The 16,567-nt window shown below is 42.0% G+C and overlaps 1 protein-coding gene across 1 annotated transcript in view; it reads left to right on the top strand.

The window, feature by feature from the left end:
* The first annotated feature begins 1,729 nt into the window (after window positions 1–1,729).
* BFSP1 (beaded filament structural protein 1) overlaps window positions 1,730–16,567 on the top strand; it is a 43,410-nt gene continuing 28,572 nt past the window's right edge. Inside the window, exons 1-2 of the mRNA XM_075864537.1 lie at window positions 1,730–2,103; window positions 7,524–7,584. Coding sequence (XP_075720652.1) covers window positions 1,730–2,103; window positions 7,524–7,584 — 435 coding nt within the window. The remainder of the gene's footprint in view (window positions 2,104–7,523; window positions 7,585–16,567) is intronic.

Here is a 16,567-nt window from a genome sequence, read left to right as displayed (position 1 = left end):
AATTTTTCAATTCAGAAGAATTGGAGTAATAAAAATTAAATAAATAAATTAAGATTGTGAAGGTGGACTTGGCCTTTAAATACTGAACAGATCTGTTTTTTTTCCCCAGAAATACCACAACTGTTGTCCATGGGCTTTGCCTGGCATTGCAGTTGTATTTTACACTAGTTTATCATCAAAACATTAGTATGGGTAGGACAACATTTAATGGATGATGAATTGTGTCTTGAAGTAGAAAACATTTTGGACTTAATGTACCTAGCCCTATGCAACCAATTAATTTCTAGCCTGAATTTTTCCAGCTCAACTTAGAAAATGAAATCATTTCCCAAGCTTTAGAAGAAAATTCTACCAGCTGCTTATCTAATAATAGAACAACTAAACACCTACTCACCTTTAAAATCTCCCGCTGATCCAGCACCGGCGGTCCCTTGGCCCCTGTTGGTGCTGCAGCAATAATGTGCTGTACTGACATGTGACCAAACATTTCTTTCTTATTTTAAAGCTGACCATTCCTTGTATTCTGCATTGTTTAGCAATTTTCACCTTTGCAGTCTCTATCTTTAATTCTCAATTGTCTCTGAGCTAGTGGGCGGAGCCTAATGGCTATTCTGTCTTCTATACACTGCACACATAGAAGAGGAGAAGCCTGCTCTCTATTATATTGATGTATATCTGCTATAATATTATATAAGCATAAGTTGTTTGAAAAGTTAGTGTCTATATATTGTAAAAGCAGCTGCCAGAATTTTTCTTTTTTTGAAGCCCAGAGAACCCCTCTAAAGGTTTGTTCAAATATTCAGACAAATTTAGATTTCTAAATTTACTGCACGCTCTACATATCGCAGATTTCACCTGTTGCACCCTTCTTCTCTGACTCCAGCCATTGCAGTAGGATGACGTCTGTCACTCCAGTTAGTGACGGCTTGGGTACAGATTCAGTCCCTATGTAATCACTGCGACATAATTGCATGGAGGTTCACAGGAACGTCCTGGTTAGTGCTACGTAATATTACGGAGCTAGGCAGAAGGGGGTGAAAGGAATGTTCTCTTTTTAGAAATTTATGGCATGCCATAAATTTTCAAGTGAGGGCTTGACTGTTTCCGTGACACCCATAGACTTAAATAGAAAGTCACTGTAGGCCATTTTGGCTAGCAGAGTGGAGGTCAGAGGGAACGGGTCAGTTCTCCTGACAGATGTGGGTCCCAGAGGTGAATATGTCAGTGTTTAAAGTCGGAAAACATAGGAACAGGACTTTGTTCCTACTGAAGTCTAACATTGTATTTTGAAAATCTACACTATTAAGTTTAATGGACTTAAAAATCATTGATATTTATATAATCTGCAGGGGTAATACAATATATATTAAACAGTATCGTAGGTAATTTTGTATCTAGCAACAAGTGTGCAAATGCTTTGGTTAAACATTTTAATTGAACCAATTATATACAAATGCATTTCTTTTGTTTGGTCTGTCCTATTGTTAATATAAGCTTCACAGGACAATTGCTATGCCTGGAACAAAATAAATGCTGACAAATACTGGAAAGCAAGAGAACAGTACCCTTGTGGCCTATTGCATTAAACTAAATTTCATTTAGTTACTGCAGATGGCATCAGTGCTCAGGAGCGTGGGGACAGAACACATTTTATTCTTTGCCTATTAGACTTTTGCTCAGTTTAGTTTGGCCTGGGGTAAGGAAGGTTTCATAGGGAAGTGATAGCAAAATGTACAAAACTAGCTACTTACGAGAAATTCGTAAAGAGAAATATGAAAGGTCTGATGGCTTTGATGAACAAAGTCTTGTAGATATTAGTAGCCTGGGTTCGTCACAAGCACAAGGCCTGGAACACTTGCAGGAACTAAATGAAAGGTTTTCTAATTATATAAATCGAGCTCGAGTACTAGAACAAAGAAATGCCATCTTCAGAAAACAGCTGGAGACCTTCCAAAGGATGGATGAAATCTCTGGCCTGGAAGAAGCTTTTGCAGAACAGATTGAGCTGAATCGGCAGAGGCTCCGCGAGTTATCTTCTGATCGCTCCAAACTGGAGAGAGAGTACAAAGATGCTCAGAGGATGGTTGAAGAATTTAAAAACAAGTGAGTTTGGATCTTGAAGATGTTATTTTAACACAATACATACTCTGAGAGCAATACATGCTCTCTGTTATTTGAGCCCTAGGTAGATACAATTTTACAAGCCCTTTATTTTCTGTATAAAAAGTGCATACATTTATTGTATCAAGCTAATGAAAATAATAGCTGATCAATTATGTTGTATGTAAAATTTGGGAGTACCAAGTTGCTTGTTCACTGCAAATTTGAATGGTTTTTATTGTTTATTAGCTGAAATTTATCAAGGTGGAAAAAATATTAATTTGGCAAGTGCAAATGTTTGTCTGTAAGTTAATACGTCAGTTAATACTTAGTGACCTCTCCTTTGCAGAAATCACTGCTTCCAAACGATTTATGTAGCCAGTTAAAAGTATTAGTATTCTTTTTTTCCCCAACTATTCCTTGCAGACTTTTTGAATAATTCTAATTCATAATTACTTTTTTTAGTCGTCTGGCATATTTGAGATTAAGTTACACATTTTTAGTTATATTCAAGACAAGGGACTGTGAAGACCATTCTAAAACCTTACTATTTAGTTTACTGAAGTTCTTTGAGGTTGATGTATGTTTTGGATAACATTCTGGATCATTGTCTTGTTTGGCTTCCAGATTTCGTGATATTAAGCAGAATGCATTTTTCCCTCAAATTCTGCACACCATCTCCAGTGCCTCTGGCTGCCAGGCTAACTATGAAGAATAAAAAAATACCCCATGCTTAACAGTTGGCTAGGCATTCTTTTTATTAAATACAGATATTTTTCCAATGTTACATGACCGGGGGCTTTTAACTCTTAGATAGCAATTATTTCTACCTACAGCTCTCCCATAAAACTCTTCCATTTTTTGTGGTTTTTTTATGGGGGGGGGGGGATCTGTAACAATGACCTTAGCTACACATATGTTTAAAGTTATTTGGATGTTCTTCTGACATGTTTTATGACTTTGATAACATGTTGTTGCACCTTTAGAGTAATTTTTATAAGGCCATCCACTGTAATCTCACGTTGGTCTCCTGGAGTATCAGATTATTAGAATTGGCTTTGGAGACCCTTTGCATCTTTACAGAATGGGTCAGTAAGAGACCATTCTTTGGTTAATTTCACCAATGCAATAATTGCTAATTATTAAATTATTAATTCATTATTAATAATTATAATTTGAATAATTATTAATAATTTGCAATAAGTATTAATAATTTGCATTAATTGCAAATTATTCATCCTTCAGCATCAGGAAAGAAATCAGAATTCAGACATCAAAAAGATTTACTTTAAGTTCTTTAACAAAAATCAAGATATTTTACATCCGCAAACTGGTATTAATCCTCCCTAAACGTTACAACTTATGGTCATAGACATGGTTTGAATAGTCCTTTTTTTTAGTGGGGAACCTACTGTTTTCTCCTACCTTTAGATATTTCATATTAAGACTTATCGGTACATAAAACTTTACTCCAGATCTTCAGTTTTCAGTAATAGCTTCCAGACTGCATCAAATCCTTTCAGACCCGTACTGTTGAGTTATCGTCTCAGAATGAAAGGATGGACAGAAGACACTTGGTTTACAAGATCTTTCATGGTTGCTAGGAGTCCAATTTTCTCTATGTATCTCTTATGTTCCCTTAACTTTCCCTTTCATTATACAAATAGATTATTGTAAATCTAATCTCAGAAATATCCCCTTTAGCCATTTTAAATAAATATGAAAAAAATATCTGCACGGTAACTAAGGTACAGTATATGGAGAAAAGTATTGGGACACACCTTAATCATTGAATTCAGGTGTTTCATTCAGTCCCAGTACAACAGGTGTATAAAATCAAGCACCTAGAAATGCAGTCTGGCCTTTACGAACATTTGTGAAAAAATGGGTCGTACTAAGGAGCTCACTGAATTCGAGTGTGATACTGTAATAGGACGCCGCCGTTGTAACAAATTAGTTCCTGAAATTTCTTCTCTCCTAGATATTGCACAATCAACTTTGAGTGGTATTATTGCAAAGTGGAAGCGTTTAGGAACAGCAACTCAGCCACGAAGTGGCAGACCACGTAAAGTTACAGAGTGCTGTCGCCCTATGCCTATGAATTTAAAATGGGATGTCATAAAAGCTCCTGTAGGTGTAATGTGTAGGTGTCCCAATAATTTTATCCATATAGTGTATGTTCATGTGGTTGCTTTTAGTAATTTTATTGTCTCATTAACTGGTTCCCGACCGCTGGCTGTGTTTTTACGGCCAACGGTCAGGGTCCTTAAAACCCGAGCCATAGACTTTTTACGGCTCGGGTTTTAACTTGCTGCCCGAGCGATCGGGCAGCTGAATGTCGGGTCTCCGGCTGTCAGTGACTGCCGGGGACTCTGAGGAGAAGATAGAAGCAGCTTTCGCTATGTGTATAAAAACGATAAAAAAAAGAAACCTGCATTGTCTATGGAAAAAAACATCGCAAAAATCACGTTGTTAGCCCAACAAATAAAAAAGTTATAGCCATTTAACTAACACGTGCTATAAAGGGCTAAACGGTGTCTGGTCCTGAAGGCTCAAAATAGCCCGGTCCTGAACTAGGGTAAAATAATGTCAGTTACACTTGTATAAATACTTTTTGTTGAGCAGGCATTCATGTAAGGCTTCGTTCACATCTGCGTTGAGGTCCCGTTCTGACGTTCCGTCTGAGCTTTCCGTCAGAATGGGACCCTGAACAGACACAAACTGACACAAACTGATACCAGAGGTTTCCATTTCCATCACCATTGATTTCAATTGTGACGGATCCGGTTCCCATGGTTTCCGTTTGTATCTGTTGTGCACTGGACCCGTCTTTTTGCCGGAAGCAATAGTGTAGTCGACTGGAACATGGTCTGGACAGTTTCTTGTCTCATTTCAAGGACTTTGCCCACTTCCATGATCGTTGACAATTTGTCCATCAGTCTGCCTATTTAGAATGCAGACAAACATGATATCCTAAAGTGGGAGCCATATCTTAAAGAGGCTGTCACCAGATTTTGCAACCCCTATCTGCTATTGCAGCAGATAGGCGCTGCAATGTAGATTACAGTAACGTTTTTATTTTTAAAAAACGAGCATTTTTGGCCAAGTTATGACCATTTTCGTATTTATGCAAATGAGGCTTGCAAAAGTACAACTGGGCATGTTGAAAAGTAAAAGTACAACTGGGCGTGTATTATGTGCGTACATCGGGGCGTGTTTACTACTTTTACTAGCTGGGCGTTGTGTATAGAAGTATCATCCACTTCTCTTCAGAACGCCCAGCTTCTGGCAGTGCAGACACAGCCGTGTTCTCAAGAGATCACGCTGTGTCGTCACTCACAGGTCCTGCATCGTGTCAGACGAGCGAGGACACATCGGCACCAGAGGCTACAGATGATTCTGCAGCAGCATCGGCGTTTGCTGGTAAGTCGATGTAGCTACTTACCTGCAAATGCTGATGCTGCTGCAGAATCAACTGTAGCCTCTGGTGCCGACACGATGCAGGACCTGTGAGTGACGTCACAGATCTGCACTGCCAGAAGCTGGGCGTTCTGAAGAGAAGTGGATGATACTTCTCGTCAGAACGCCCAGCTAGTAAAAGTAGTAAAAACGCCCCGATGTACGCACATAATACACGCCCAGTTGTACTTTTACTTTTCAACACGCCCAGTTGTACTTTTGCAAGCCTCATTTGCATAAATACAAAAATGGTCATAACTTGGCCAAAAATGCTCGTTTTTTAAAAATAAAAATGTTACTGCAATCTACATTGCAGCGCCGATCTGCTGCAATAGCAGATAGGGGTTGCAAAATCTGGTGACAGAGCCTCTTTAAATTGACAATATATGCAATAATCACATTCAATCTGTAAAAACTAAATATGTTGTGACTATTAAATAAACAAAAGGATGGTCCCAGACTTTTGTCCAATACTGTGTGTATTTCAACTTTCAACAAATTTTCCTTATCTCTTCTAGACTCGAAGCAAACAGTTCCTGAAGAGAACTCAACCACTGTATTTAACCCCTTCAGAGCTCAGCCAGTTTTGGCTTTAAGGACGTGGCGATTTATTTTTTTCAGTGTCGCATCCCAAGAGCCATAACTTTTATATTTTTATATTCAGATCTTTTTTTTTAATGTTTTTCTACATTTGCACAATAAAAACAATAAAATAAAATGTTCTTTTGCCACCATGTTCTAAGACTGATAATATTTTGGTGTAGAAATAGCTTTTTGATCACTTTTTATTTCGTTTTTGGAGGCAGATAAACAGAAAACAGTAATTCTGGCATTATTTTTCAGTTTTTTTTTTTTATTACAACGTTCACCTTCTGGATGCAGCGTGTACTTTTTTTATTTTTCATTTTTGACATAATAAAGCATTTTTAATGTGAAAAAAAATGTTTGCGTTTTTTTTCTTAAATAAAATGTTTACAAATATTTACTTTTTTTTTACATTTTTTAGTACTACTGGGCAATAACTTTATTGTTCATATAATACACTGAAATACTTCTGTATTGCAGTGCATTATGCCTGTCATCGTAGTGCTGACAGAACCTGGATCTGACTTTACTAACTAGGCAGGACTGGGGGTCCCCAGCTGCCATAGAATACTTTTCAGCACCCCGCGATTGCATCGTGGGGTTGGCGATGCACTAAGCCTTCTCCCTCTGTCTAATTGCTTAGAAGATTCTAAGGGGTTAAACAACAGGATTGGAACTGGCTCTAATCCAGGTCGTTACAGCAGGGTGTCAGATGTATGTTACAGCTGGCATCCGCTGATGATAGCGCAGGCACTTCTACTGAGCCCACACCATTACTGTGCTATAGATGTACTGTGGTTTGAGGGAACGACACCATTTGCGGTGCAGGGCATTAAGGGGTATTTTATGCAGGTTCCTTTCAGCTAACATAAAATGAATCTTCACTTGTTATTATTTTATGATTTATAGGCAAAAATTCTGTAACATATTTTTTAACATATCTTTAAAGCAGTCTGCCACCTTTCTGCTGGCTGCTTGCAGTCACCACTAGAGGGAGTTTAGATGCTTACTGCATACTGTTTTGTTATAGAGTTTAATGTATAACAGTATGCAGGCTGCTCTTAAGCTCCCTCTAGTGGCGGCTGCAGACTGTTAGGATGTTAGCTTTTAAATCTTTGCCTATTATGCAAAGAATATGGAGTTCTAACCTTTTTAGACAATAGGTTTAATGGTGTTCAACAGTGGTCATTCATTTTAATAATATTAAAGCATTCTCACAATAAGTACTGTATGTAATTCTTTGGGATTTCTGAAAGTAAATGCTTTTTTTTTTGTTTTTGTTTACAGCATCAGAGATAATTCAGCATGGCATGTCTAACCACTAGGATGTTGTTATAAATATTTTTCAATACTTTAATATATCACTAATTGTTTTACAGGTACAAAAATGAATGTGAATATCAGCTATTCCTAAAAAATAATCTGGGGCGACTTAACAAGGTATGTCAGCGATTCCTGAGCAGATATGTGATTTATAGATTGACTGTGTGTATGTTTTGCTCCACTGTATCTACCAGGGGCGGACATACCGCATGTGCAGCCGGTGCAGCTGCACAAGGGCCCCGCGTGGGAAGGGGGCCCGTTCCTCTGCTGGCCGACTCAGTTCTCAGCTGCGCGATGCTGAGGACTGAGACAGAGGCCCGTGGACCACTGGCGTAGCTATAGGGGTCGCAGCGGTCGCAATTGCGACCGGGCCCCGAAGCCAGGGGGGCCCACGGCCCCCCGCACCACATCAATAAAAAGTTACTATAGTAACTCGGGCCGCGGGCCCCTGTTACTATAGTAACATACTTTACTTACCTTCCTGGTTCCGGATCGCAGCGGAGGTCCTGACGTCAGGCGCTGTGCGCAGCACATGACGTCACAGCGCTATGCGCCGCGCACAGCATCGAGACGACAGAACTCCCGCCGCGGCCGAAGAGGAAGGTAAGATAGCCCTGACTGGCGGGGTCCGACTCCTGGGACCCGCCAATCAGCTGTTTTGAAGGGGCCGCAGCACTCGTACGAGAGCTGCTCCCCTTCATTCCTGTCACTTCATTCCGGTCACACTGTGAATCGGTTTCGGCGATTCACAGTGTGGGCGAGTAGTGAAATGAAGGGGAAGCAGCTCTCGTACGAGTGCTGCGGCCCCTTCAAAACAGCTGATTTGCGGGTCCCGGGCGACACATCAGCTATTGATGGCCTATCCTGAGGATAGGCCATCAATGTTTAGGGACTGCACAACCCCTAAGCCTACGATGTAGCAGGCTTAGGGGGCCCATGAGACAGGATCACAGATTGTGTGATGCTGTCTGCTGGGCCCTGTATCTAAGCCAATCACATGGTAGGCTTAGATACATGGCCCATGCGTGATCCTGTCTGCTGGGCCCTGTATCTAAGCCTACCACACTGTAGGTTTAGATACAGGGCCCCAGCACACAGTAATCTTATACTGTATAAGATTACTGTCTGCTGGACCCTGTATCTAAGCCTACCTTGTGGTAGGCTTAGATACAGGGTCCCACAGACAGTATCACACATGGGCCCTGTATCTAAGCCTTAGGGTATGTGCACAGACACTAATTACGTCCGTAAGTGACGGATGTATTTCGGCCGCAAGTACCGGACCGAACACACTGCAGGGAGCCGGGCTCCTAGCGTCGTACTTATGTACGACGCTAGGAGTCCCTGCCTCGCTGTGGGACAACTGTCCTGTACTGTAATCATGTTTTCAGTACCGGACAGTTGTCCGGCAGCGAGGCAGGGACTCCTAGCGTCGTACATAACTATGATGCTAGGAGCCCGGCTCCCTGCAGTGTGTTCGGTCCGGTACTTGCGGCCGAAATACGTCCGTCAATTCCGGACGTAATTAGTGTGTGTGCACATACCCTAACACATGTGTTACTAATCATTTTTTGTGTGTTTTCTTACAGGTTCGGTCGTTGGACTACGGCGGATTCCAGGACTACTTCGATGACAGCTTTTTTTTTTATTAATAAAATGGTTAATGAGGGTTGTGTTTTTTTTTTTTATTTCAATAAAATATTTTTTCTATGTCTTTGTGGTTTTTTTTAAACTATATTACTACCGCCTTAGTAATGGCCGCCGGCTGATTGACAGCATCCATTGCTAAGGCAGGGCTTAGTGTTAGCCGGTGCAGAGGCTAACACTAACCCCCTTTATTACCCCGGTACCCACCGCCACCAGGGGTGCTGGGAAGAGCCGGGTACGATCCAGTACCTGACCATCTGTAGTGATGGTCGGCCACTGGGGTGGCCGCAGGCTGGTATTATCAGGAGGGGAAAGGCCAGATACAGTGGCCCTTCCTACCCTGGTGATGCTAGGCTGCTGCTGCTTTATTGTATCTGGCTGGTTATGAAAATGGGGGGGACGCCACGTCATTTAAAAAATAATTGGAAAGAACGATGTCGGGTCCCCCCCAATTTTCATAACCAGCCAGATACAACACAGCAGCAGCAGGCAGCATTACAAGGGTGGGAAGGGCCACTGTTTTTGGCCTTCCCCAGCCTAATACTACCAGCCTGCGGCCACCCCGGTGCCTGCCCGTCACTACAGCTGGTCGGGTACTGGTTTGTACCCGGCTCTTCCCAGTACCCCTGGTGGCGGTGGGTACCGGGGTAATAATGGGGGTTAGTGTAGACTCTGCACCGGCTAACATTAAGCCTCGCCTTAGTAATGGAGGTTGTCAATCAGCCAGCGGCCATTACTAAGGCGGTGATAATAAAGTTTAAAAAGATACAAGCACATAGAAATTTTTTTTATTGAAATAAAAACACAACCCTCATTAACCATTTTATTGAGAATAAAAAAAACGCCGTCATTGAAGTCCTCGTATCCGAAGTCCAACAACCGAACCTGTAAAAAAAACACAAACACACAAAAATAATCAGTAACACATAAAGAAGCAAAATTATTATTCTTACCTTTCCTGGGTCCAGCGCTGGAGCCGCAATGTCAGCGAGCTGGGCCCTGTATCTAATCCTATCATGTGTGATACAGTCTGCTGAGCTGTGTATCTAATCCAATCATGTATGATACTGTGCTGGGCCCTATATCTAATCCGATCATGTGTGATACTGTCTGCTGAGCCACTGTATCTAATCCTATCATGTGTGATACTGTCTGCTGAGCCACTGTATCTAATCCTATAATGTGTGGTACTGTCTGCTGAGCCACTGTATCTAATCCTATCATGTGTGATACTGTCTGCTGAGCCACTGTATCTAATCCTATCATGTGTGGTACTGTCTGCTGAGCCACTGTATCTAATCCTATCATGTGTGGTACTGTCTGCTGAGCCACTGTATCTAATCCTATCATGTGTGATACTGTCTGCTGGGCCACTGTATCTAATCCTATCATGTGTGATACTGTCTGCTGAGCTGTGTATCTAATCCTATCATGTGTGATACTGCCTTCTGAGCCACTGTATCTAATCCTATCATGTGTGATACTGTCTGCTCAGCCACTGTATCTAATCCTATCCATAGTTTATAGGGTCGTAGTGCTATAGATATGCTATGCTGTCTCCTATACACACACTTTTTTTTGGGGCGGACACATATGTATTGGGGCTATTTCCCGGACATTTTAAGCCCTGAGGGTATGTTCACACGGCAGCGTCTGTTACGGCTGAAATTACTGTGCTGTTTTCAGGAGAAAACAGCACCGTAATTTCAGCCGTAATGGCATGTGCAGGCGTCTTTCGCTGCGTCCACTACGGAAGTAATTGAAGCTGGTTTTCCATGGAGTCCATGGAAAACGGCTCCATTTACATCTGAAGAAGTGACAGGCAGTTTTTTACGCGCCGCCTTTCGACAGCGGCGCGTAAAAAAAAATGACCATCGGCACAGAACATCGTAAGACCCATTCAAATGAATGGGCAGATGTTTTCCGACGCTTTTGAGCCGCATTTTCGGATGTAATTCAATGCTAAAACGCCCAAATTACGTCCGTAAATAGTGTGTGTGTGAACCCAGCCTTAGTGACGCCCCGGCTGCTAGTGCTGCATTGTTGGGTCACTTAGGAGACCCAGCGATGCAGCTGAAAGCGGACCGTCGGCCATGAGAAGTTTGCGGGGTGGGGGGGGGGGCCCTGGCACATTATCTGCACAGGGGCCTTTTGCAGTCTGTGTCCGCCACTGGTATCTACTTATTTAATTCTACCACACAGCCATGTTCTGTAATATGGTAAAAGAAAGAGATGGATCTAGATATATACAGAGCTCTCCATACAAATATGTTTTATAGAGTGGGACAGATGTAGCAATTTTTATCTTGACTGATAAATTCTCATGCTGTAGCAAGTTATTGGAAAAGTCAAGGTAAAGATCGCTACATCTGTATTGCTTATCGTTTCACGCTTGTAAAATGGGCATTTCTCCTGTTTGCAATTGTGTTTCAAGCTAATTCCTATTGATCTTTGCATTTTCTTTTTTATAAAAGTTGAATCCTATTCATTTATTGTATGGTCACCAGGTTCACACTTCATTGTCAAATGAACATTGCATTTTGTTTATGTCTTACGCATTATTTTTAGTGCATGTTTCGTCCTTCACATCCCATCAGTGTAAAACATGGTTATTTTAGTAAATCTGCTGATTGGTGGTTATATTATACAGTTATAAAGTATAGAAAGCTGAGAAAAACTGCCTCCATCCAGCTTAATATATTGGTCTAATATTATATACAAAATACCTTGAAGGGACATTTTTATTGCATGGTACTATATATAATAGATTCCATATCACTGCAGGAAGTATGAGTCCTTTAAAATGTTAACTTTTGTTTGTGTTTTTAGATAAAAATGGACTATTCCTTCAGTCCCTATTAATAGTTACAGGCCTATACTTATAAAAGTGATAACACATTCGTATAGTTTGTAGTGTAATTAAAGGCGTATTCAGCAAAGCTTACTCCATGTAGAATGAAAACATATAGAATTTTACATACGTTCTATATCTAATCATCATGTCTTTCAAGATCTCTGCTCGCTTTCATTAACCCCTTCCTGACGTAGCCATTATTGAGATTTTTATTTTTGCTTTTTTCTTCCCACCTTCCAAAAGCCATAACTTTTTTTTTTTCCCGTTGATAAAGCCGTATGAGGGCTTGATTTTTGCAAGACGAGTTGTAGTTTTTAATTGCATTATTTTTTGTACCATATAACGTACTGGGAAACTGGGGAAAAAATCTTTGTGGGGTGGAATGGAAAAAAAACTGTGAATCCTCAATTTTTTGGGCTTTTTGTTTTTATGGCGTTCACTGTGCACTAATACATATAGTTTTTTTATGTTTTATTACTTTTACAAGGAAAAACTAATTGTTAAAAATAATATTGTTTTGTGTCGTCATATTCTGAGAGCAATAACTTTAAAATTTTTTGGTCTATTGAGTGGTATGATTGCTTATTTTTTGCGGACGAGTTGTAGTTTTATTGGTACTATTTTGAGGTACATAAGACTTTTTGATCACTTTTTGTTCCATTTTTTTTGGGATATGAGGTGACCAAAAAACGGTGATTTTTTTTTTCTACTGCGTTCACTGTGCGGGTTAAAAAATGTTAAATTGTAATAGTTTGGACACGGCAATACCAATAAATGCCTCTGGCAGGGCTTAACAGAAGATGGCAGACCTGGGGGCCTTCATTAAGCTCCCAGGCTGCCATGACAACTATTGGCACTCACAACTGCCCCGGGGGAGCGATGGGACATCAGAGGGGGCTGTCCCCTCTTTCGAATGGCTTAGATGCTGCGGTCGCTATTGACTGTGGCATCTAAGGGTTAAATGACCGGGATTCGGTTCGTTGCAGTGATATGTCGGCTGTCTCATACAGCCAACACCTGCTTAGTATGGAACAGGCTCAGTCCATGAGCCCGCGTCATACTTCCCCTTGCAAGATAAGGGTATGTGCACACACACTAATTACGTCCGGAATTGACGGACGTATTTCGGCCGCAAGTCCCGGACCGAACACAGTGCAGGGAGCCGGGCTCCTAACATCATAGTTATGTACGATTCTAGGAGTCCCTGCCTCTCTGCAGTACAACTGTCCCGTACTGTAATCATGTTTTCAGTACGGGACAGTAGCTCCACGGAGAGGCAGGGACTCCTAGCATCGTACATAAGTATGATGCTAGGAGCCCGGCTCCCTGCACTGAGTTCGGTCTGGTACTTGCGGCCGAAATACGTCCGTCAATTACGGACGTAATTAGTGTGTGTGCACATACCCTAAGGGTATGTTCACACGGCCTATTTACGGACGTAATTCGGGCGTTTTTGCCCCGAATTACGTCTGAAAATAGCGCCTCAATAGCGCTGACAAACATCTGCCCATTGAAAGCAATGGGCAGACGTTTGTCTGTTCACACGAGGCGTATATTTACGCGCCGCTGTCAAATGACGGCGCTAAATAGACGCCCGCGTAGAAGAAGTGACCTGTCACTTCTTTGGCCGTAATTGGAGCCGCTATTCATTGACTCCAATGAATAGCAGCGCTAATTACGGCCGTAATTGACGCGGCGTTCAAGCGCCTGCACATGCCGGTACGGCTGAATTTACGGGGATGTTTTCAGGCTGAAACATCCCCGTAATTTCAGCCGTTACGGACCCCCGCCGTGTGAACATACCCTAAGACATAAGTATGCGTCAAATGTCAGCAAGGGGTTTAATAGGACCTTTCATTGTTTTACTTCAAGGGAATAAAAATCTGTCCTGGTGATGTGATGATCCCACGGGTGGATGGCTCGTTACAGTTACAATACAGAGCTGTGCTCCTGTATATTCATCGCATGACCAGGACAGATTTATTTTCCCGCTTATAGGAATCTATCTATTTTTGTACATTTAGAAACTTGTCAGGGAATTCAATGTAGCAGGATTAGCAGGATTAGTATAGGCTTTATTATGGCTATTGGCCCATGGAGGAGAGTGGTTTCCAGTGGTGACTGAGAGTCTGAGGATGAGAAGATGTCTTTCTGATAATTTTTTCCATTGAGACATGTTAAGACGTTGTGCAGGATCTTTCATACTATTTAACTAGAATTATTTACTTGATTGGGAAACGTTTTGGATCATGAGTATAAACTAATCAACATAAACAGATTAAATACTAAAAACATGTACATAGCACCTAAGGCCCCATGCACACGAACGTGCTTTTGCGGCCGCAATTCCCCCGAAAATCCACGGGAGAATTACGGCCCCATTCATTTCTATGGGGCCATGCACACGACCGTGGTTTCCACGATCCGTGAATGGTCCAGGCTCATAGAAAATAATGGACGCGGCCATGTGCACGGCCCGCGATTTGCGGGCGGCTCACGGGTGACACTCTGCGGCCGGCCGACCCGAAAATCCCGGCCGTGCACATGGCTATGGTCGTGTGCATGAGGCCTAAAGGATTAAGCAGAATAATAAAACAGCCAATTGTAAGGTTATGTTCACACAGAGTTTTTTGCAGGCTGAAAATTCTGCCTCAAAATTCCGTCTGGTTTTACCGCTCGTGGGAAAAACCAGTCTCCGCCTCCCATTGAAATCAATGGGAGGCGTTTTCGGCAGTTTTTTGGCGCGTTTTCCAACACGGTTTCCGCGTCAAAAAACGTGTAAAAAAACTCTATAACAAAACAGCTGCAGATAATTCACATGTTTATAGCAATGTTTATCCGTGTTGTGTCATATTTCAGCATGTCTTTTATCTCCTGTGCTCTCCCTGTTCTGGATTCTATTGGTAGTTGTGAAATTAGACCCCAGCATTTTATCTGCTTAGTTATGTTTCACAGCTGTACAACTAGTACCGAGTTATGTGTATCAAATAAATCAATAAAAATTCCATTAAAGTTAAGAAAGTCAAAGTAGAAAATCCAAGAATAAATATTAACATTATTGGTCTTTCTCCCAATTAGTAATGTGATCATGTTGTCTTTGTTTGGTATTGCACCATTTACGTGATCCTGCATCTTCTCACTTGTCTTAATGTTGGCTGGACATAAGATTACAGAAATGAGAAAAAGCTTTCCACTTAAAAGGGCTGTTGCACAAAAAAATATTATATATAAGGCCTCATGCACACGACCGTGCTCGTAAATACGACTCGTAATTACGAGAACGGCTGTTCACGGGCGGCCACGGGCAGCCGGCCGCTTTTGCGAGCCGTGCTGCCATTATAAAGTATAGCAGCACGGCCCGTAAAATAGAAAAATAGAACATGTTCTATTTTTTTAACGGCACGGGCACCTTCCCGTGAGAAAACGGGAAGGTACCCGTGGCTAACAGAAGTATATGAGCCCGTTATTGCGGGTCGTAATTACGACCCGCAATAACGGGTGTTTTTACGGTCGTGTGCATGAGGCCTTAGATCACACAAATTATAATTTATCCATTGGAATCATTTAAAAAATATATTAATGCGTCTATATATTTCTGTTACATAATTGTTATAGTGGCCCCTCTTAGAACATCCAAGAAATGTGTCCAGTGTTGGTGGTCACACGTGCTCAGTTCCACCGCCCGGATCCTCTCGTAAAAGGTTGTTAGAGTGATTCCTGCTATTGTGCAGGCGGCATATAAGAATGAGTGCACTAGAAGTGGCTTCTTCGCACCAACACTAAACACATTAGGTGGACGTTCTGAGAAGGAATCAAAAGAACACCAGGCGGTACCATAACAAGTATATAACATCACTATCTAGACACAAGAACATTATTATTAAATTATTCTACTTAATCTCGTCCTTTCCTTTGATTCTATTCTGTCTCATGTTACAATTAACCCCCTCTCGACAATTGACGTATGGTTACTTCATAGCCGGGTTGGGGAAGTATGGAACAGGCTCACAGAGTAAACCCGCTCCATAGGATGCGGGTGTCGGCTGTATTTTACAGCCGACACTTCACAGTAAAGAGCGGTTAAATAGCGACCGCTGCATTTTAATCATTAGAAAGAGGGGAGCGACCCCTTCTAGCAGCTCATCTCAACCCCTGCAATGCAATCGCGGGGTGGCAATGGTTGCTATGGCTGCCTGGGGGCCTAATGAAGGCCCCCGGCTTGGCCATCTTTGTGCTCCTACTAAGCTCTGCCTCTGGCAGGGCTTAATAGAAGCCAGTCAGAAAGACGACATACTGCAATACATTAGTATCGCTGGTTAGTATCGCTGGTTGAAGTCCCCTTGGGGAAATAATAAAAAAAGTGTAACGACGGGGGTAGGGAAACGAACAAGTGAGCCCTAATCTACCCGCCACTCTGTCCCTGCCTACTTGCAACGACCCGCCCTTGGCGACGGGGTACAACTGGGCGGCGGTCCCTACGCTCAGTAAGTGCACGAGACAAACATACAAGGGAATACAAAGCAAAGGGAAAGGGGCAGTTGCCCACGGCAACACCGTGAGCAACCAGAGTGGTGAACGAGCCAAGTCAAACCAGGAGAG

Source organism: Rhinoderma darwinii, chromosome 4 (genome assembly GCF_050947455.1).
Source record: "Rhinoderma darwinii isolate aRhiDar2 chromosome 4, aRhiDar2.hap1, whole genome shotgun sequence".
Lineage (NCBI taxonomy): Eukaryota > Metazoa > Chordata > Amphibia > Anura > Rhinodermatidae > Rhinoderma > Rhinoderma darwinii.
Note: the sequence above shows the minus strand (reverse complement) of the source record. Positions and strands in the feature narration are given on the sequence as shown.